At 38.9% G+C, this 15,198-nt stretch overlaps 1 protein-coding gene across 1 annotated transcript in view; it reads left to right on the forward strand.

The window, feature by feature from the left end:
• Positions 1 to 15,198, forward strand: part of LOC146307192 (phospholipid phosphatase-related protein type 5-like) — a 202,645-nt gene that overhangs the window by 124,547 nt on the left and 62,900 nt on the right. Inside the window, exon 5 of the mRNA XM_084747563.1 lies at positions 13,929 to 14,179. Within this exon, the coding sequence (XP_084603689.1) occupies positions 13,929 to 14,179 (251 nt within the window). The remainder of the gene's footprint in view (positions 1 to 13,928; positions 14,180 to 15,198) is intronic.

A 15,198-nucleotide genomic window follows, 5' to 3' on the forward strand; every position in this document is an offset into this window, starting at 1 on the left:
AGATTTATTTATTTATTTGAAGTTTATCTATAAAGGGACAAGTATGTAGCATAAATCAATGCCACACACCATAGCATTTATAACCTAAGCTAATTTGCAGTGCCTGTCCCTCGCTGGGCCTTAAGATACAAAAGACTCAGCAACAAAACACAAGTAACAGTGCAAAGTACAAACAATGAGAAATACAGGACACTACAAGATACAAATTACAAAACATAATTTGCATCATAGAGTAAGAAACACCAAAATATTCATGACTACATGACTGATTCCTCTTCAAAAACGGTTTCAATTTGAATTTAAAGTGATCTAAAAAATTAACTGCTCAATTATATATGGTGCAAGATGCAAGAATTGAGTTGGAGGCTCATCTCTATCTCTATAAACTGATATCTGTATATGAATGCAGATAAAAGTTTTTAAAAAGTAGTAAAAAGCTAAATCATAAATAGCCAATAGCATTTTGGCCAATGTGTTCTACGTCTTTTGCTCTCCACATGAACTGTTTGACTGTTTGTAACCAAAGCCCACTCAAACACGATTGGGCAGTACTAAACCAGAACACTTCTGATGCCAAAATCCTGTCCGTTACCAACAGATTCTGTATTCATATACAGACATAGAGATTAAGCAATCAGTCAGTCAGCAGTCATTCTTGAATAACAGACAATACTGATTTTTTTTTTTTTTTTATTGTATTATACATACTGGCTACAAAAGCAGTCTATTAGAGAAATGTTTTCTGTCTCATTGTTGAGGCCTAAAATAAAATTAAAGCTGTGATTAAAAGTCAGTATTGTAATGCACACTGTCATGGCAGATTGAGCATGTGCGAGCCCTATACACCTTGTAAAATGTATTTACAATTTATCATACTGCCAGCATTTGTACTTTGTGAATACAAGTAGTCCCACATGGCTCTGTCATCTCTAATCCACTCTGTCTTTTCTCCTGTACTCAGGAGAGTTGCTTCATCAGCAGTTGGTCTGATCTATAGAATGCTTAGTTGTCAGATGTTTATTTCATGAGCTATTAATTAGCTGATAGAGGTGATTAGGCTTATCCTCAGATAAACTAAGCATTTAAGAGGTTAGGGTTAGGCGCCTCCTTAAAATTCAGGATTTGTGAAAGTCACATTAAAAAAAGAAAATTCTGCTGCAACTTTTAGACACTGGATTAAGGATCTACAGGGTGGAGGCAATCAGATGTAGTGTAAATATGATTTTGGGAAACTTATAAAATATGAATTAGGAAACTATGGTCGCAATTAATTATATGGTATGTTTTTTTTTTGTTTTTTTTTTATGACGTACTTGTATATCTCTGTCATGTGTAGATTTTCACTTCATACTCTCTTGCCCCTTTTTCTCCAGTATGTAATTGAAAGATTTTATTTTGATAGGTGGATCTAGTTAGTTCAGTTCTTTTCCTCACTTGAAAAATTATTTAATTTAAAAAAAGGTTTGCATATATTGAGCCAACAGATGCAGAGATATCCTGGCATTTAGCTGGTGTGGGTGAAGTTCTGAAACCTTCAAGATATTTTCTGAGAGTGAGAGCTGCTCCAGCTCACTCTTGGCAAACTGACTCTGACACGCAAACCCAGTAAAGTACCTCTTTAAAATTGCATTTGGTTGTGGATTCAAAACACACTGAAATAGCATTAATTTTATACATTGATCCCTGATTGTTGTTTTAAGGTTTTTACGGTGACATTTTCCTCCCACTAATCACATATGCAGTGGGTGGCGTTCTGTCTGCATTTCTTTATTGTTACCAGTGCAGAAGAATTGTGCACTGCTTCATTCATACCGCCACTGGAAGGCTAATTACTGTAATGATGCCCATTGGCAAAGCTTATCAGCAGTCTGAATTGTAAAGGAGAAAATGGCTGTTCTCATAATGGTGCAGCTGTAAAAACACATATACTGGCACAGTACAAAAGAGAGCAGTGATGGAAAATAAAGAGCCTAAATCCTCTGGGAGATTTTAGACTGTGTGTGATTTCATTTGGAGTTGAGGAAAACATATTTGAGAAGATTAGATACTGAGCAAAATGTGTGTACAATCTGATAATAACCTGGAGCTGGTCAGAAACTGCGGATTAGAAAAACAGGGTTTTAATGAACCTTATGAGACATCATCTAAACTACCTGGCCCCAGGTTTGCTGTGTGGTGATTTGTTTAAGTGCTATTTAATTTAGCAACATGAAGCAAAGCTAAAATACTGAAGCTCTTGGAAGTAGATTTTTCACACCTGTAGTTTAGTTTAGTTTGCCTGGACCAATGGAAATATCCATTGTTGCCTATTATTCTGATCGGGTTTGTCAGGAGTCCCCACACTCACATGCTGATGTGTATATGTATTGCATTGGTCTTACACAGAGTTGATTGCTTATATTGGTTTCTAGATAGTCCCCATGATCAACTGGTGGATATAACAGTAATAATCAGGTGGTCTCAGCCTGGTGTTTTGGTGAACAGCTTTCAAACCAGCTTAAATAAACTGAACCAAACAGGCATGCTATCGTACGTTTGAAACAAACCAATCATGACTCAACAATAATGATTGTCCAGGGCAAGAAAAACACATTGAACTAGTAAGTCTAGTAAAGTAATTGTCACATCGGGTAAGTGGTAAGAATAAAACAGTTTTTTGATGCTGATGATGGAAGTAGCTAAGTAGTGAGTCATTTTTCTTCTTGTACATGCACAGTGCTGATCAGGTACTCGCAAAAAAGTTGTTGGGTAAAAACAAAGTTTATGAGTGGAAGCACAAGCATTTCAGTTATACAGGAGTTCAGTTGGAATTAGAGAATGTGGGTGAAACTACAACGATGTATTGTGCAAGTTTGAGAGCAAGGCAGTAGGGTTGGGTGATGTCTACTAAAGTGGGAAATAACGATGTCCAGAGTGAAACATTCCAGTGGACGTTGATATCATCATTGGGGGGGCACTACCCACGGTTGCTCTGACAGCAACGTCCAACTGACTCACTTATCAGAAAAATTCTGGCTCTCATCCCCATTATAGGGAGCAAGCAGATCATCTCTCATATAACTGCCATGCAAGCATCCAACATACCTGGGTTTTAGAATGGTCTTCAACCTCTAATGTTTGAAACAAAGTTAGCCAGCTAGCTAAACTGAGGAAGCTATGCTAAGAAAACAATATTGCAAATGTTCTCAAATGCAACAGCTCCTGCCTTGAAGCTACTCTGAGGGGATCACTATCTCAAATACAGAGGGCTTTTAAATCACGATGTTACGATGGTAGAGGACTCAATCCATCCAGTATGTCATCCATTGGAACAACGCTACAAGGCAGATGAGAAGTTTTTCAAAGGCATGTCAAGTTTCCATTAAAGGTTACAGGAGTTTCACAACAAGACCCCACAGCATCTTGCTTGCATATCAAGAGGGCTGCTGACAGCTCCTTCCCTGGGGACTTGCTGGAGTTTGTATGAAACATGAATGCTGTGCCAGCCAGGTAATCACAAAACTGCTAAGCACAGCATAATATGTTTAAAAAAAATGTTAGTCCACTAGTTACTTTTTTATGTGATAACCTCTAAGAAATAAAACAATTTGCAAAGGGGCAAATAAAACTCAACTGTTTTATGTTCCACTTCCCCAACCAGCAAGAGAAAAAACATATTATCACTGAACTCTGCGAGTTAGGTGTGAATGGATGAGTTGATAACTTTATGTGTTTTCCTCTTGGTTTGGTTTATTTCCGCACAGTGTCACATTCAAGTGAAGCATCTGAAAATAATATCCCATGGTATCCCATGGCCTCAGTGTGTGAGATGTTACAGTATGTATTCAAAGTCAAATTGCACACAGCATCAACTCTTGTGCTGCTGGGACCAGCTGGGAAATATAGTAGTACACCCAATAAGTCAACAAATTCAATAATTTAATGATTCTGTTTGGATGATTCAACCTCAGACCTGACCCAAACTGCAGCCAGACAGCTGATTTTCTACTATTCACTATTTGATTTAATGTAGAAATTATTATGCAGTATTTAAATCAGCTGTATCTACAGTCAGATGCAGCAGTAACTCGCTCATCTGAAAGAAGAGTTGAAGGAACCCCAGAGGACCCCTGTAATAACTGCCCCAACAAGCATGTTACAGAACAGGCCTCAGGAAGTCTGAATGAGAAACAACCCTCTTCATCTCATCAACATTGTCACTCTGTGGACTTTCTAAATGTGATGTCATTAGCTGTCACAACACTGACTGTAAGGCTGTGGACTATTTACTGACAAGATTCAGATTCTGGTGAATTTCTACTGCTGCACCATCAAAAGCATTCTTAGCAACTGCATCTCAGTATAGAATGGAAATCACTCAGTGCTGGACCAAAAGGCACTGCACAGAATGGTGAAAACACCCCAAAGCATGGCTGGTTTCCCACTCCCCTGCAATGAGACAGTCCAGCACACCACTGTGATGTATATGTCTCTATATAGGTCCATTCTCTTTACTCTTCCCAAAGTGTCGGTTGTGGCCCACTTGTGGGCCATGAAGGCCCAGCTGGTGGGCCTTGAGAGGTCATGACAAACAAAAGTTTCAGTTGTAAGTTTGAAAATATTTCTCATTACTACTAAAACAAAGCCATGGGATTTAGATCACATGTTATTCTTCATTTATCTGATGTGTTTTTGTTTTTTTTTTCTCTTAAGTATTTGTATTACTGGAGAGGTAGGTACAAAGACAATATCCAAAATTTACAAATTTCTCCATGTTTCTTTTTTTTTAAATAAAGCCAAACAACAACAAACAAAGTCTCTTCTGTTTACAGCAGTTTACAGACTGGCATAAATCATGTCTCAGACAAACGGTCATTGGCTAATAAAAGAGAAAAAAAAAGAAAAAAGGAAAACAATGTGTTGGTCTCAGAAGATAGTAATTTTACAGGTACAATCACATTAATTCTCATAGGCCTGAACATTAAACAATAAAAATGTATACAATTCGTGTAAACAGAGGACAAGCCAGCCCAACCATGGAGATATAGTTAAGTAATGACAAATTAGGCACAAAATGGATAAAATTAGGGAACATCTTTCAACACCATCAAGTCCCTGTTCCAAAAAGAGTTCAGACAAGTTTTCAAAGTAAGAAAGGAAAGGCTGCCATTTTGAGCAAAAAGTTATTTCGATCCCCTCAATGTGTATTCATTTTTTTTCTAAGGTTAAATATGACATTATTTTTTTAACCACCCAGAATGTGAAGGTGATGAAGGAGATTTCCAGAATCCTTCAGAGAGCCAGAGGAGTTGTGAATGCAGTAACATCCTTTTGTTTAATATTCAAGATTGAGAGCAAATTATTTGGTATTCCAACAATGGCAATTCATTTGTGGACTTGGCATAATAACGACCAGTAAAAGACTTGAAAGGGTCTTAAAAATTAAAGACCTAAAATTTTAGAGAGCAGAGCATGATCAAAACACATGGGTCAGATGAGCAGGCAAATGAGAACAACAACTTGGGTTCAAGCCTGGGTAGATCTCAACTAGCCTGAATTTACTGTAATGGATTCTGTGTGAAACCTTAAATTAAATGAGTTTTGAATGATTTTGTAAGGTTAAGAGGCTCTCATATAAGAATGATATGAAATCTGTCTGAGCAGGGGGGTTAGAGTTGCACATACTTTCCCAATAAAGTTGTGGTGGAAAAGAAGGAAATGTGGGAAACTGTTTATGTATAAAATTATATATTTGAAAAACACTTGATATATTGGAGCGAGGTTAATCATATTTTTGATGTAGATTGTCAAAGCAAGGAAACATTACTGTGAAATAAATCTTTAAAACATTGTGGATCTACATGTTGCCGATGGGTGCTAATACAGATGGTGCTTTGAATTTGTAGTGACTTCAGTGATCCATATTTTTAAAGTAGAAAATATTACAGGGTTTGGGGTGAGATGGTTTCATAGGGAGCGATGAAAACACTAACGCTGGAAGAGAAGATGAGCAGCTGATGAACACCAACTATCTGACCTAGTTTAACAGGTGTTGAACATATCTCGTATCTTGTCATTGGTTCGATTAGTCTTGTCTAATCTACTCTAATCTAATCTAATCTAATCTAATCTAATCTAACCTAATCTAATCATATCTAATCTTATCTAATCTAATCGTATCTAATCTCATCTACAGATAAAAGACAAATGGGGATAATCAGAGATTAATTGCTACAAAGGATTGAAGTCAAACATCATCAACAGTTCTCAAGTGTCAAAAGAACTGTAGGAATAATTCAAATGATGGTATCTTCATCCTGATGGTAAATTTGTTGTGGGTTTACAATACTGAACACTAAGATAGTAACCTGAAATAAAACCAACACGTTTTCATACCTGAACAACACAACAGGTCGATTATCAATTACTCCCAAAATGACAAATATTACCAGTTGAAAATACCGGTAGCAACAGGCTTACTGGAGTGATCTGGTGTATCTAGTACTTCTGTGCAGCATCACCGGCTGTAGCCTGACTTGTGAGGACAGGGTTTAGTTTTGGTCTCAAACCACACAAATTCACTGACACAACAAGACTTGAAGAATCTGCAACCAGCTTTTGTTTACCCAGAAATAGTTCCACCGTGTCACGTCCCTCTGCTTCCAATCTTTATGCTAAGCTAAGCTATCCACCTCCTGACACCCACTCTGTATAGTCTTATATATAGACAAGATAGCAGAGACGTTTGGGCTGCTCATGGTCGGCTGTTGCCTCCTCTAATAGATGAAAGTGATGTATGTGAACGTGGAAGTCATTCAGTCTCTAAACCGGTGTGAAATGAGTCCTGGCACAGGCTCTGGGAGAAAGAAACATGAACATAGTGGTTCTATCTGACCTCCACACTTTGAATGTTAAAGTGGAGTGTAGAGTGTCTAATTTAGCCCACTTAAATGATCAAACTCCATGATTCATCGTCCTGAAAAGAAATGCATCATCAAGTGGGATTTCAGCCAGGAAGTAGTACCAAGCTCGCCACCGGCCCCATGGAACCAGATCGCTCAGTCTTTAGCGGTGTGTAGTTGGTTCTTTGTTGGCCTGCTGCTTACTGGTCCAAGACATGATTCAATGCAAAGGATTTATGAAGATATCAGAAGATCATGGTCCATTTGTCTGTCCATCCCATTCCCATGAACATGTCATCTCAGGAATGCCTGAAGGGAATTTCGTTACATCAGGCACAAATGTCCAGCTGGACTCAAACTGATTAGATGTTGGTGGCCAAAGGTCACTGTGACCTCACAAAACATTTTGTTGGCTAATTAAACCTGGAAATGAGTTAGCATATTAGCACCTCCGGTAGGCCTACAGGTGTCAACATCTGTGTTTTTTTTCTTTTGTGGTTAGAAGGCTGAAATAAGGTCTGCTTCAGAGATTTTCATATTTTTTTCGACAACATAAAATATGCCAGTAAATACCCTACTCAGCAATTTTACAGCTATATGAGACTGCAGCGTTTGTCAGGGAAATTAAAAGTCAGCACTCCAAACTTGAGTCACTTAGTGAGGGTGACAAAAAGTCATGTGACCATGGAGTATTTAGTTTATAGCTTAATGTTAGCTTTTTACTTCTGGCAATTTCATTTATGCTTCAAAAATCCTAAATGTGGTGTTTGTGAAGATTATCCTGCTGAACAAAAAGTACCGGTATTGACTACAGAGCTTATTTTCTACACTAACCCAACACCCAATGGAAAAAATCCATCTGCGTTTTGTGGAGGGAACCAGAGCGATGTTAACAAAAAGTATGACATTACTGTAGCATTCTTTATCTAATAGGATAAAATAATGATGTGATAACATTTTATATATAAAGGTAAAAGGTCAAGTTCACTGTGACATGACTGTGAAAGACAGTCTCTAAGTGAAGACAGCATGTTTCTACCTGGAAATTATTCACTGGAATCACACGTCCACAGCGATAACAAAAGCAAAAACCTGCTTGATTTGATTCCTTCAAAGTCTTCACCACATAAATTATCACTCATTCTTAAGAATTGGGACAAAATGTTTGAGGGAGTTTTGATTTTTTACTCTTCAATTATGCTGGAAAATATGTTTTAAAAGATCAAACTCTGAGAGAGTTTACACCTTACAGAGCTGACAGAATCATACATTTTTTTCATTTCACAGCATTTTAATGCGAATCAAAATGCACATTTTTAAATCAAGTGTTTACAAAAGTCTGATGGAGTTGATAAAAATCTATAACTCAACTTTAAAGATTATTATTATTAAAAAATGATTTTAAATCAAAGATGATTATAATAGCACATTTTTATACCTATATTTTAGGTTTTGGAGGCTTTTAACACATTTTTAAATTGTTTGAAGTTGTGAATTCCTGTCTAGGACAAGTTTAGAAATGAAAAAATTTAATCGAACCAAAATATTTCATGAATTACCTATATTTCATCTATGAAAATCCTTACAAAATACATTTTCAACAGAAAAATGATCACAGAATTTTGATTGGAATCAATTCAGAATTCAGAGATGGAATCTTTTGGTAGGACATGATTTGTCTCAGTTCTGAAGAATGGGTGTTATATGAGTTATATGCCATTTATATCCACAGACATGGATGGCAACGACAACAAGACTGGTCGACGGTGGTATACAACCGCGAGGCAGTCGTTTTAGTTTTTTAAAAGCCTCAGCACAAAACAAATCACAGCACAGATAAAAAGGACATCCCACCCTTGTTAAAATTGGATTAAAAGTATTTGAGAAGTGCAGGTTTTGTGGATGGATGGAATAAATGAGGCTTGAAGACCAACACACAGGTAAACAAAGACACACAGACGTGCTAAAAGTACCCACCTCCTGCTGGTGTTCTTCGAGGGAAAAGGGAGAAGGCTTTGGCAGGAATTCCCAGGAAATAGCAGGATATCCACTGCTGCCATTCAGCCCTTCATCAGGCTGAAAATAAACACTAAAGCAGCTCATCTGATTATTTCAATCTGTCTTGATTAAAATCCTATTACCAGGCTTCACTGCCTGTTTATACTCACTGATTCTACTTGAATGCTCGAAGGGAAAAACCTCCTAATTCAATGGTTCTCAGGTGAATACATTTCTTACACACTTTAACACTGTGTCTAGTCCTGTGACATCCAGCTTAGTCACATCTTTATTCAGCACTCAGCCCAGTGTTCTGAGGGCTCTACCTGTGACTTGTGTGTGTCAGAGCGTTGGTGAGCACGCGAAGAGTCTGGGAGAGTGTGATAACTTTGAGACCGACTGGGTTGTGCATCACACTGCAGTACTGTGGAGACGCTGGCACCGGATCAAAGAAGAGGTGCATTGCTTCAACCCGGCTCACCCTCCAACACACACTTACACAAAGACAGGAGGATCACACACACCCAATAGGCATGCAGACATAGACTCCAGCGTGCACACACATGCATGTCTACACAGCGGCAGATCATGGCATTGTTTGAAGCAGGGAAACTGAATTAGATTTATGCCCTAATAAGCAATTTTGGTTGTCCCTCTCTGTGTTCCCAAAGCCAGGCAGGATGAGAAAAGGGGGGAGGTGTTAGCTAAGTGTAAGTCGTCCATAAAACACACAGTGCCCACATTTCCACGTTCGTGTCTGAGAAAGTGGGACAGAGTTGGACCAATGCGCTGTGTGGCGAGTGAGTCACCCGACGCTTGACAAAACCTATTTGATGCTTGTTAAGAAATGGACCTGTCAGCATCTGGAGCCTCACGCTGCTGCTCTGTGGCTGATGAGGAACGAGAGAGGAAGGGCAGTGTTAGAGTGAGACAGCCACATCTAAAACAAGAACTTTGAAGGAAGAAGAGAAAAGACGGGGCTCGCTCAACAGCCGTGACGCCTCGCCCATTTTCATGAATGTCTTGCAGCTAAACCTGAATTAGTTTGCAGCGGCAGAAACACTTGACAGTGATTGGAAAAGCTGCTATTGTTACCCCAGAAAATAACGCATCCTGGAAGCCTCTGTGTGTGTGTGCGTGTGTGTGTGTGTGTGTGTGTGTGTGTGTGTGTGTGTGTGTGTGTGTGTGTGTGTGTGTGTGTGTGTGTGTGTGTGTGTGTGGTGAGCACCTCTCTGTGTGTGTGACAGAGAGTTGTCTGACTAAGCGCCTGTTTGGTAATTTAGTGTGACAGAGGGCCGGGCTCTCGGAGGAGAGAAGCAATTATTTCTGTTAAAGCCTCTCAATCACTAAGACGTAAAGCCTGGCTGGTTTGGTTAAGAGCAGTATGAATTGACAGTGGCACCTGGGTGTGTGTGTGTGTGTGTGTGTGTGTGTGTGTGTGTGTGTGTGTGTGTGTTTGGTGTTGGTAAGCAGCAGGGAATCGTGTCCCTGGGACTGAGGTGTCCCTGGAGACAGCGGACCTGCGTTATGCAGCGTCACACATTGTGAGAAGCAGCAATGCTTCGTTTGGTGGTAGAGAAAATCATTCACACTGAAAATACGAGCTGGTTGAATGATTTATGTCCCATCCCTGCTGTTTTACAGAGCACTCTGCCAGTGTCTCAACACGATGTGTCTTTTTTAGGAGATTAGTGGGAGGAGAGACAGCAGAGCGCCAGACAGAGGATACACTGACTCACAAGTTTGCAAGTATAGAGTGGAACAGTTATTGTGCATTATTGTTGATGAATATAATATAAGTTTGCTTCAGTAGATGATAAAAGCCACACAGCAAAATGTGTTTGAATTCTGTGTTTCTGAGCTTCTGAGATTAAAGTTAAAATTAAAGACATAATTCTGAGATTAAAGTCAGGATTCTGTTTTTAAATTCTTAGATTCTCAGATTACAGACAGAATTCTTAGGATAATTCAGAATTTAGTTGAGTTTAGTTTCAGAATTCTGTCTTTCATCCTGATTTTAATCTCAGAATACTGAATTTAAAACTCAGAATTCTAACTTAATTCTCAGATTCCTGACTTTAAAGTCAGAATTTTGTCAAAATTCTGAGATTAATCCATAAATCTGAGAAGAAAGATATAATTCTGAGGATAAACTCTGAGATTAAAGTCAGAATTGGAGTTTAAAATGCTGGATTCTGACAGTAAACCAAGAATTCTGGCAAATTTGTGAGATTAATTCCAAGATTGAAAACAGAATTCTGAGATTAAAGTCAGAATTCCATCTCTGAATTCTGAGATTACAATTAAAATTCTTTAATCTCAGTGTGTAATCTCAGAATTCTGAGTTTAATCCTGACTTTAATCTCAGAATTCTGAGTTTAATCCTGACTTTAATTTCAGAATTCTGAGTTTAAAACACAATTTGCATGCCATTTATTGGTCCAAGACAGCAAGAGTCATCTGTACTTTGCAAAATGAGAAAAAAAATCTTACAATAGCACAGAAGTAAACTGGTGGTAACAGCTGATAATGCCACAGTGATGTGGTTTCTACTGTTTGCAGTGGTCAACGTCCCCAAACTGGGTATGGTTATCATTATGTAGGTGGGGTGTGAACAGTCTCCCTCCTCCTCCTGGTTCTATGCAGAGGCTCTGGGATGCACAGACATGGAGTCTCTATAAAGCTCTGTCAGACAGACAGTGAGCGGCTGTCGTCAGTGTTCTCAATGTAAACATGGCGACAGGTCGGTGGCAGCAGTGAGACGTTGGCTGCTGTCTCATGAATGTGCACAGCTCTTTCACACCTCTGTCTGAGTTGATTATGGAGCTCCACCCTGCTGACACTGATTGAAAATACAGAGGACTGACTTTGAAGCAGCTGTAACCCCTCGCTGTCTGAAAGGACACCTCAATATGATGTGAGAACAGTAGTATGTCCCACCTGATTTGTTGTTGCTTCTCCTCTAAACCTCGGTGGATTGCTCATGGATTTAGTTGAATTTACATTTCATTGTGCAAACCTGTGTTGCAAAATGATAGATACCTTGATACATGTAGCTTGTCTATGAGTCTCACTCACTCTCTACTGTCAGACTCTTGGAAGCAGTCAAAATAATTTTCCCTGACAGGCTGTCTGTTTGAGCTCCTCATCATCTGTTCTCTGCAATAAAGATGTTGGGAGATGTTTTACTTTCTTCACAGCACATTCTACAGCTTGTCAAATGTTCTTGAAGGAAAACCTTTAATAAAAGACACATTATAAACGCAATAGAAACTTTCTAGCCTAGCACTGCACTGTAAAAACCAAAAAGTTGAGAAAAGTGAAAATTTCAAGGTAACAGACTGCGATAGATTTTTGAGCCCAACTCAAATTCTAAAGTTCTAGAAATGTTTTACCAACTACTGATCTTTTGTTGAGATAATTTACTTTTCTTCTTTAGATAAACTTAAAGTTTTGATTTTTAGAAAAAGGCACTAAAAAAAGACTAATCTTTGAGTTTGGGAAATTAACCAAAAAATCACCATAGTGAGCTGTGAACCTGATTTAAGTTTATCTAAAGAAGAAAAATATTTTTTTATTTCAAAGCTTTAGAGTTTGAGTTTGACTCAAACTCAAAAATCTATTGCAGTCCGTTGCCTTGAAATTTAAAGTCGTCTCATTTTTTTTTTTTTTTTAATGACTGATAATGCACCACTCTCTGTAGGAGCTGGTGTTAAACCAATACTCTCTACATTCAGAAAGAAAGAAGTGTCAACACATAGTTGTCTAGTCCTGGAATGTAACAACAACCACTTTTCAAAGGTAAATCTGATGCTTAACTGAACTTTGACAGATGAACTTTTTTATGTTAAACTGTGATGAGGTTCATGATATCAGTATCTGAGATGTCTGATAGAGAGACAAACACAGAGTGCACAGTATTTTTAACCTTTTCCACTCCTTCCCTGCCTGCCATATCTATCTATTTTGGGAGGGACGAGATTTTCAGGAGGAGACAGCAAGTCAGCTGTATATGCATAAAAGTGGTGTGCACCATCTAAAAGCTGGAACCTGAAGATTAATTTGAGATACAGTTCAACCCTCTTTGTAGTTTTTCTCATCATGAATCTGTAATAGTCATTTCTTTAGGTGTCTGTTCACATTTTGGAAGTTTAGAGTGTGTAAGGGCTTAGAGCATTATAGTTGAAGTATATGATGATCATTCTCATGCTCTATCATGTCTTTTGCAGCAGTTTTTCAGTTGATACCATTCACTACAGTTATTTTGCACAATTTAACCAACTCTGACCACTGGAACATTGATAAAATTGTCAAAAATCCTTCAGAATACCACATTAAGAAACCAAGACCTTGGAAAAAAATCATGTTCTGATCATTTTTGATCAAAAACATTTGACAGTAGGAGATTTTTTGTAAGAAAGCCATCCATCCTCTGCATGCTTCAGGTCTTTAGCTTGTGGTTTGTCTCACTACAATGAAATGGTTACTATGGAGACTAACATCATCACATATAAATACAGCTGGGCTCATTGAATCCACAAGTCTCAGCTTTCTAGTCAGACCCAATTCATGATATTCAGTGCTGTTTATGGACCTCAGTGTGCAGAAATATTAGATGGAAAATACATTGCATGCAAAAAACTGCACCTTTTTCCCCAGAACTGAATGGGATTAGCATAAAATGAGTGTGACTGCATAGCGGAAACCCATAGAGCCCATTTTCATTCAGATATCCTGAGGTACGACTGAACTCCTTTCAAAATCACCATGCTGATTTTTCACTTGCCAAAATTTAGCCCAACTTTAGAACATTATTTAGCCCCTTTCCAACAACCTAGCACATCACTGTTGGTATCAGTAAATTCCTTAGATCCTCTAGTTTCATACCTACATTTAAAACTTAAAAGCCTCTGAAAGAGAGTATGTCCCTGTGGATATGAAGAGGTTTTTAATCAGCTTCATCTTTTCCGTTTTGTCAACATTGCTGCTGATGGTAGCTCTATCTGCCCCATGTGTGCTCCCTCTTAACATCTTCTTGTTCCTTTGCAGGAGTCTACACCTTCGGCCTCTTCACGGTCGACATCTTTGTCAATGCAGGCCAGGTGGTGACGGGGAACCTGGCCCCCTACTTCCTGACGGTCTGTAAGCCAAACTACACGGCACTGGGCTGCCAGCAGGCCCTGCGCTACATCAGCCACCAGGAGGCCTGCACAGGGAACCAGGACGACATCCTGCGTGCCCGCAAGACCTTCCCCTCCAAGGAGGCCGCACTCAGTGTCTACGCTGCACTCTACCTGGCTGTGAGTTATTCCTGTATTTACTGCTCTCATTGTAGGTCCAATGAAAAATATTCTCATTCATAGTGGTTTGGTTCACACCCTTCAAGTTTGAAACCCTGCTATGTTTTTTAAAGGAAACTCCAGTCTGTTACAACTTCAACTGCAACATAATTTCTATCAGTAATATTAACATTGTACTCACCAAGTTAAGTACTGAGACTGAACATGATGAAGTCTCACAGGTCAAGAAACACAAGCAGTCATATGATAGACAGGTTGGAAACAAACCAATAAGTTGGCTGAACTTTTTTTCTGGAAGAGAAGAATAAAGTTGGACAGTAAAGTATGACTTCAGCAGTCCACTGTAAACGTCCATCACAGTTTACAGACCCACTGTCTGCCTCATCTTCCATCTGTACTTACTGCACTTGTACTCCCCAGTGACTTTGGTGAGTAAAATGTTATCATGATTGATGTAAGCTATGACTTCAACTTTGAAACTAAGACCTAAGAACAATAGAAAGGAATAACACTTTTGGGTTTGAATGACCAAACTCAGCACTGCAGTCACAAGCCACCACAGAATGAAGAATCATCATTTTGTCACCATGAGGTGAAAGTCTTTGCATCCAGCCTTTAAAAATGCAGGGGGACACAGTTAGCCTGGTTCTGTCCATAGTTCAAAAAACACACCTAATGACACGTCATGTCATAACAGTGGCGTTCACAGTCAGCTGTCGGCCCACTGCACCACTTCTCATGCAGTAGATTACGAAGAACTAATCCAGCATGCAACTTTTCATTTTTACATTGTTGATTTAATAACGATTAAAAACAGCTAGCTGTTCCCACTTCTTCCAGTCTGCATGCTAAGCTAGTAGATGATTTTAGGAGGGATGAGGAGGGAATGCTGTCTACTTTGTTAGCAGTCTGAGTTTGGACCATTGACAGCGTATCAGTGGACAGAGCCACTGTGGCATCACACATTGATTTACGGATGACCGTTTTGAAGGCTAAAGTTTGGCATGATGGGGGTCACC

The sequence above is a fragment of the Lutjanus erythropterus genome, chromosome 21 (genome assembly GCF_056507025.1).
Source record: "Lutjanus erythropterus isolate fLutEry1 chromosome 21, fLutEry1.hap2, whole genome shotgun sequence".
NCBI lineage: Eukaryota > Metazoa > Chordata > Actinopteri > Lutjaniformes > Lutjanidae > Lutjanus > Lutjanus erythropterus.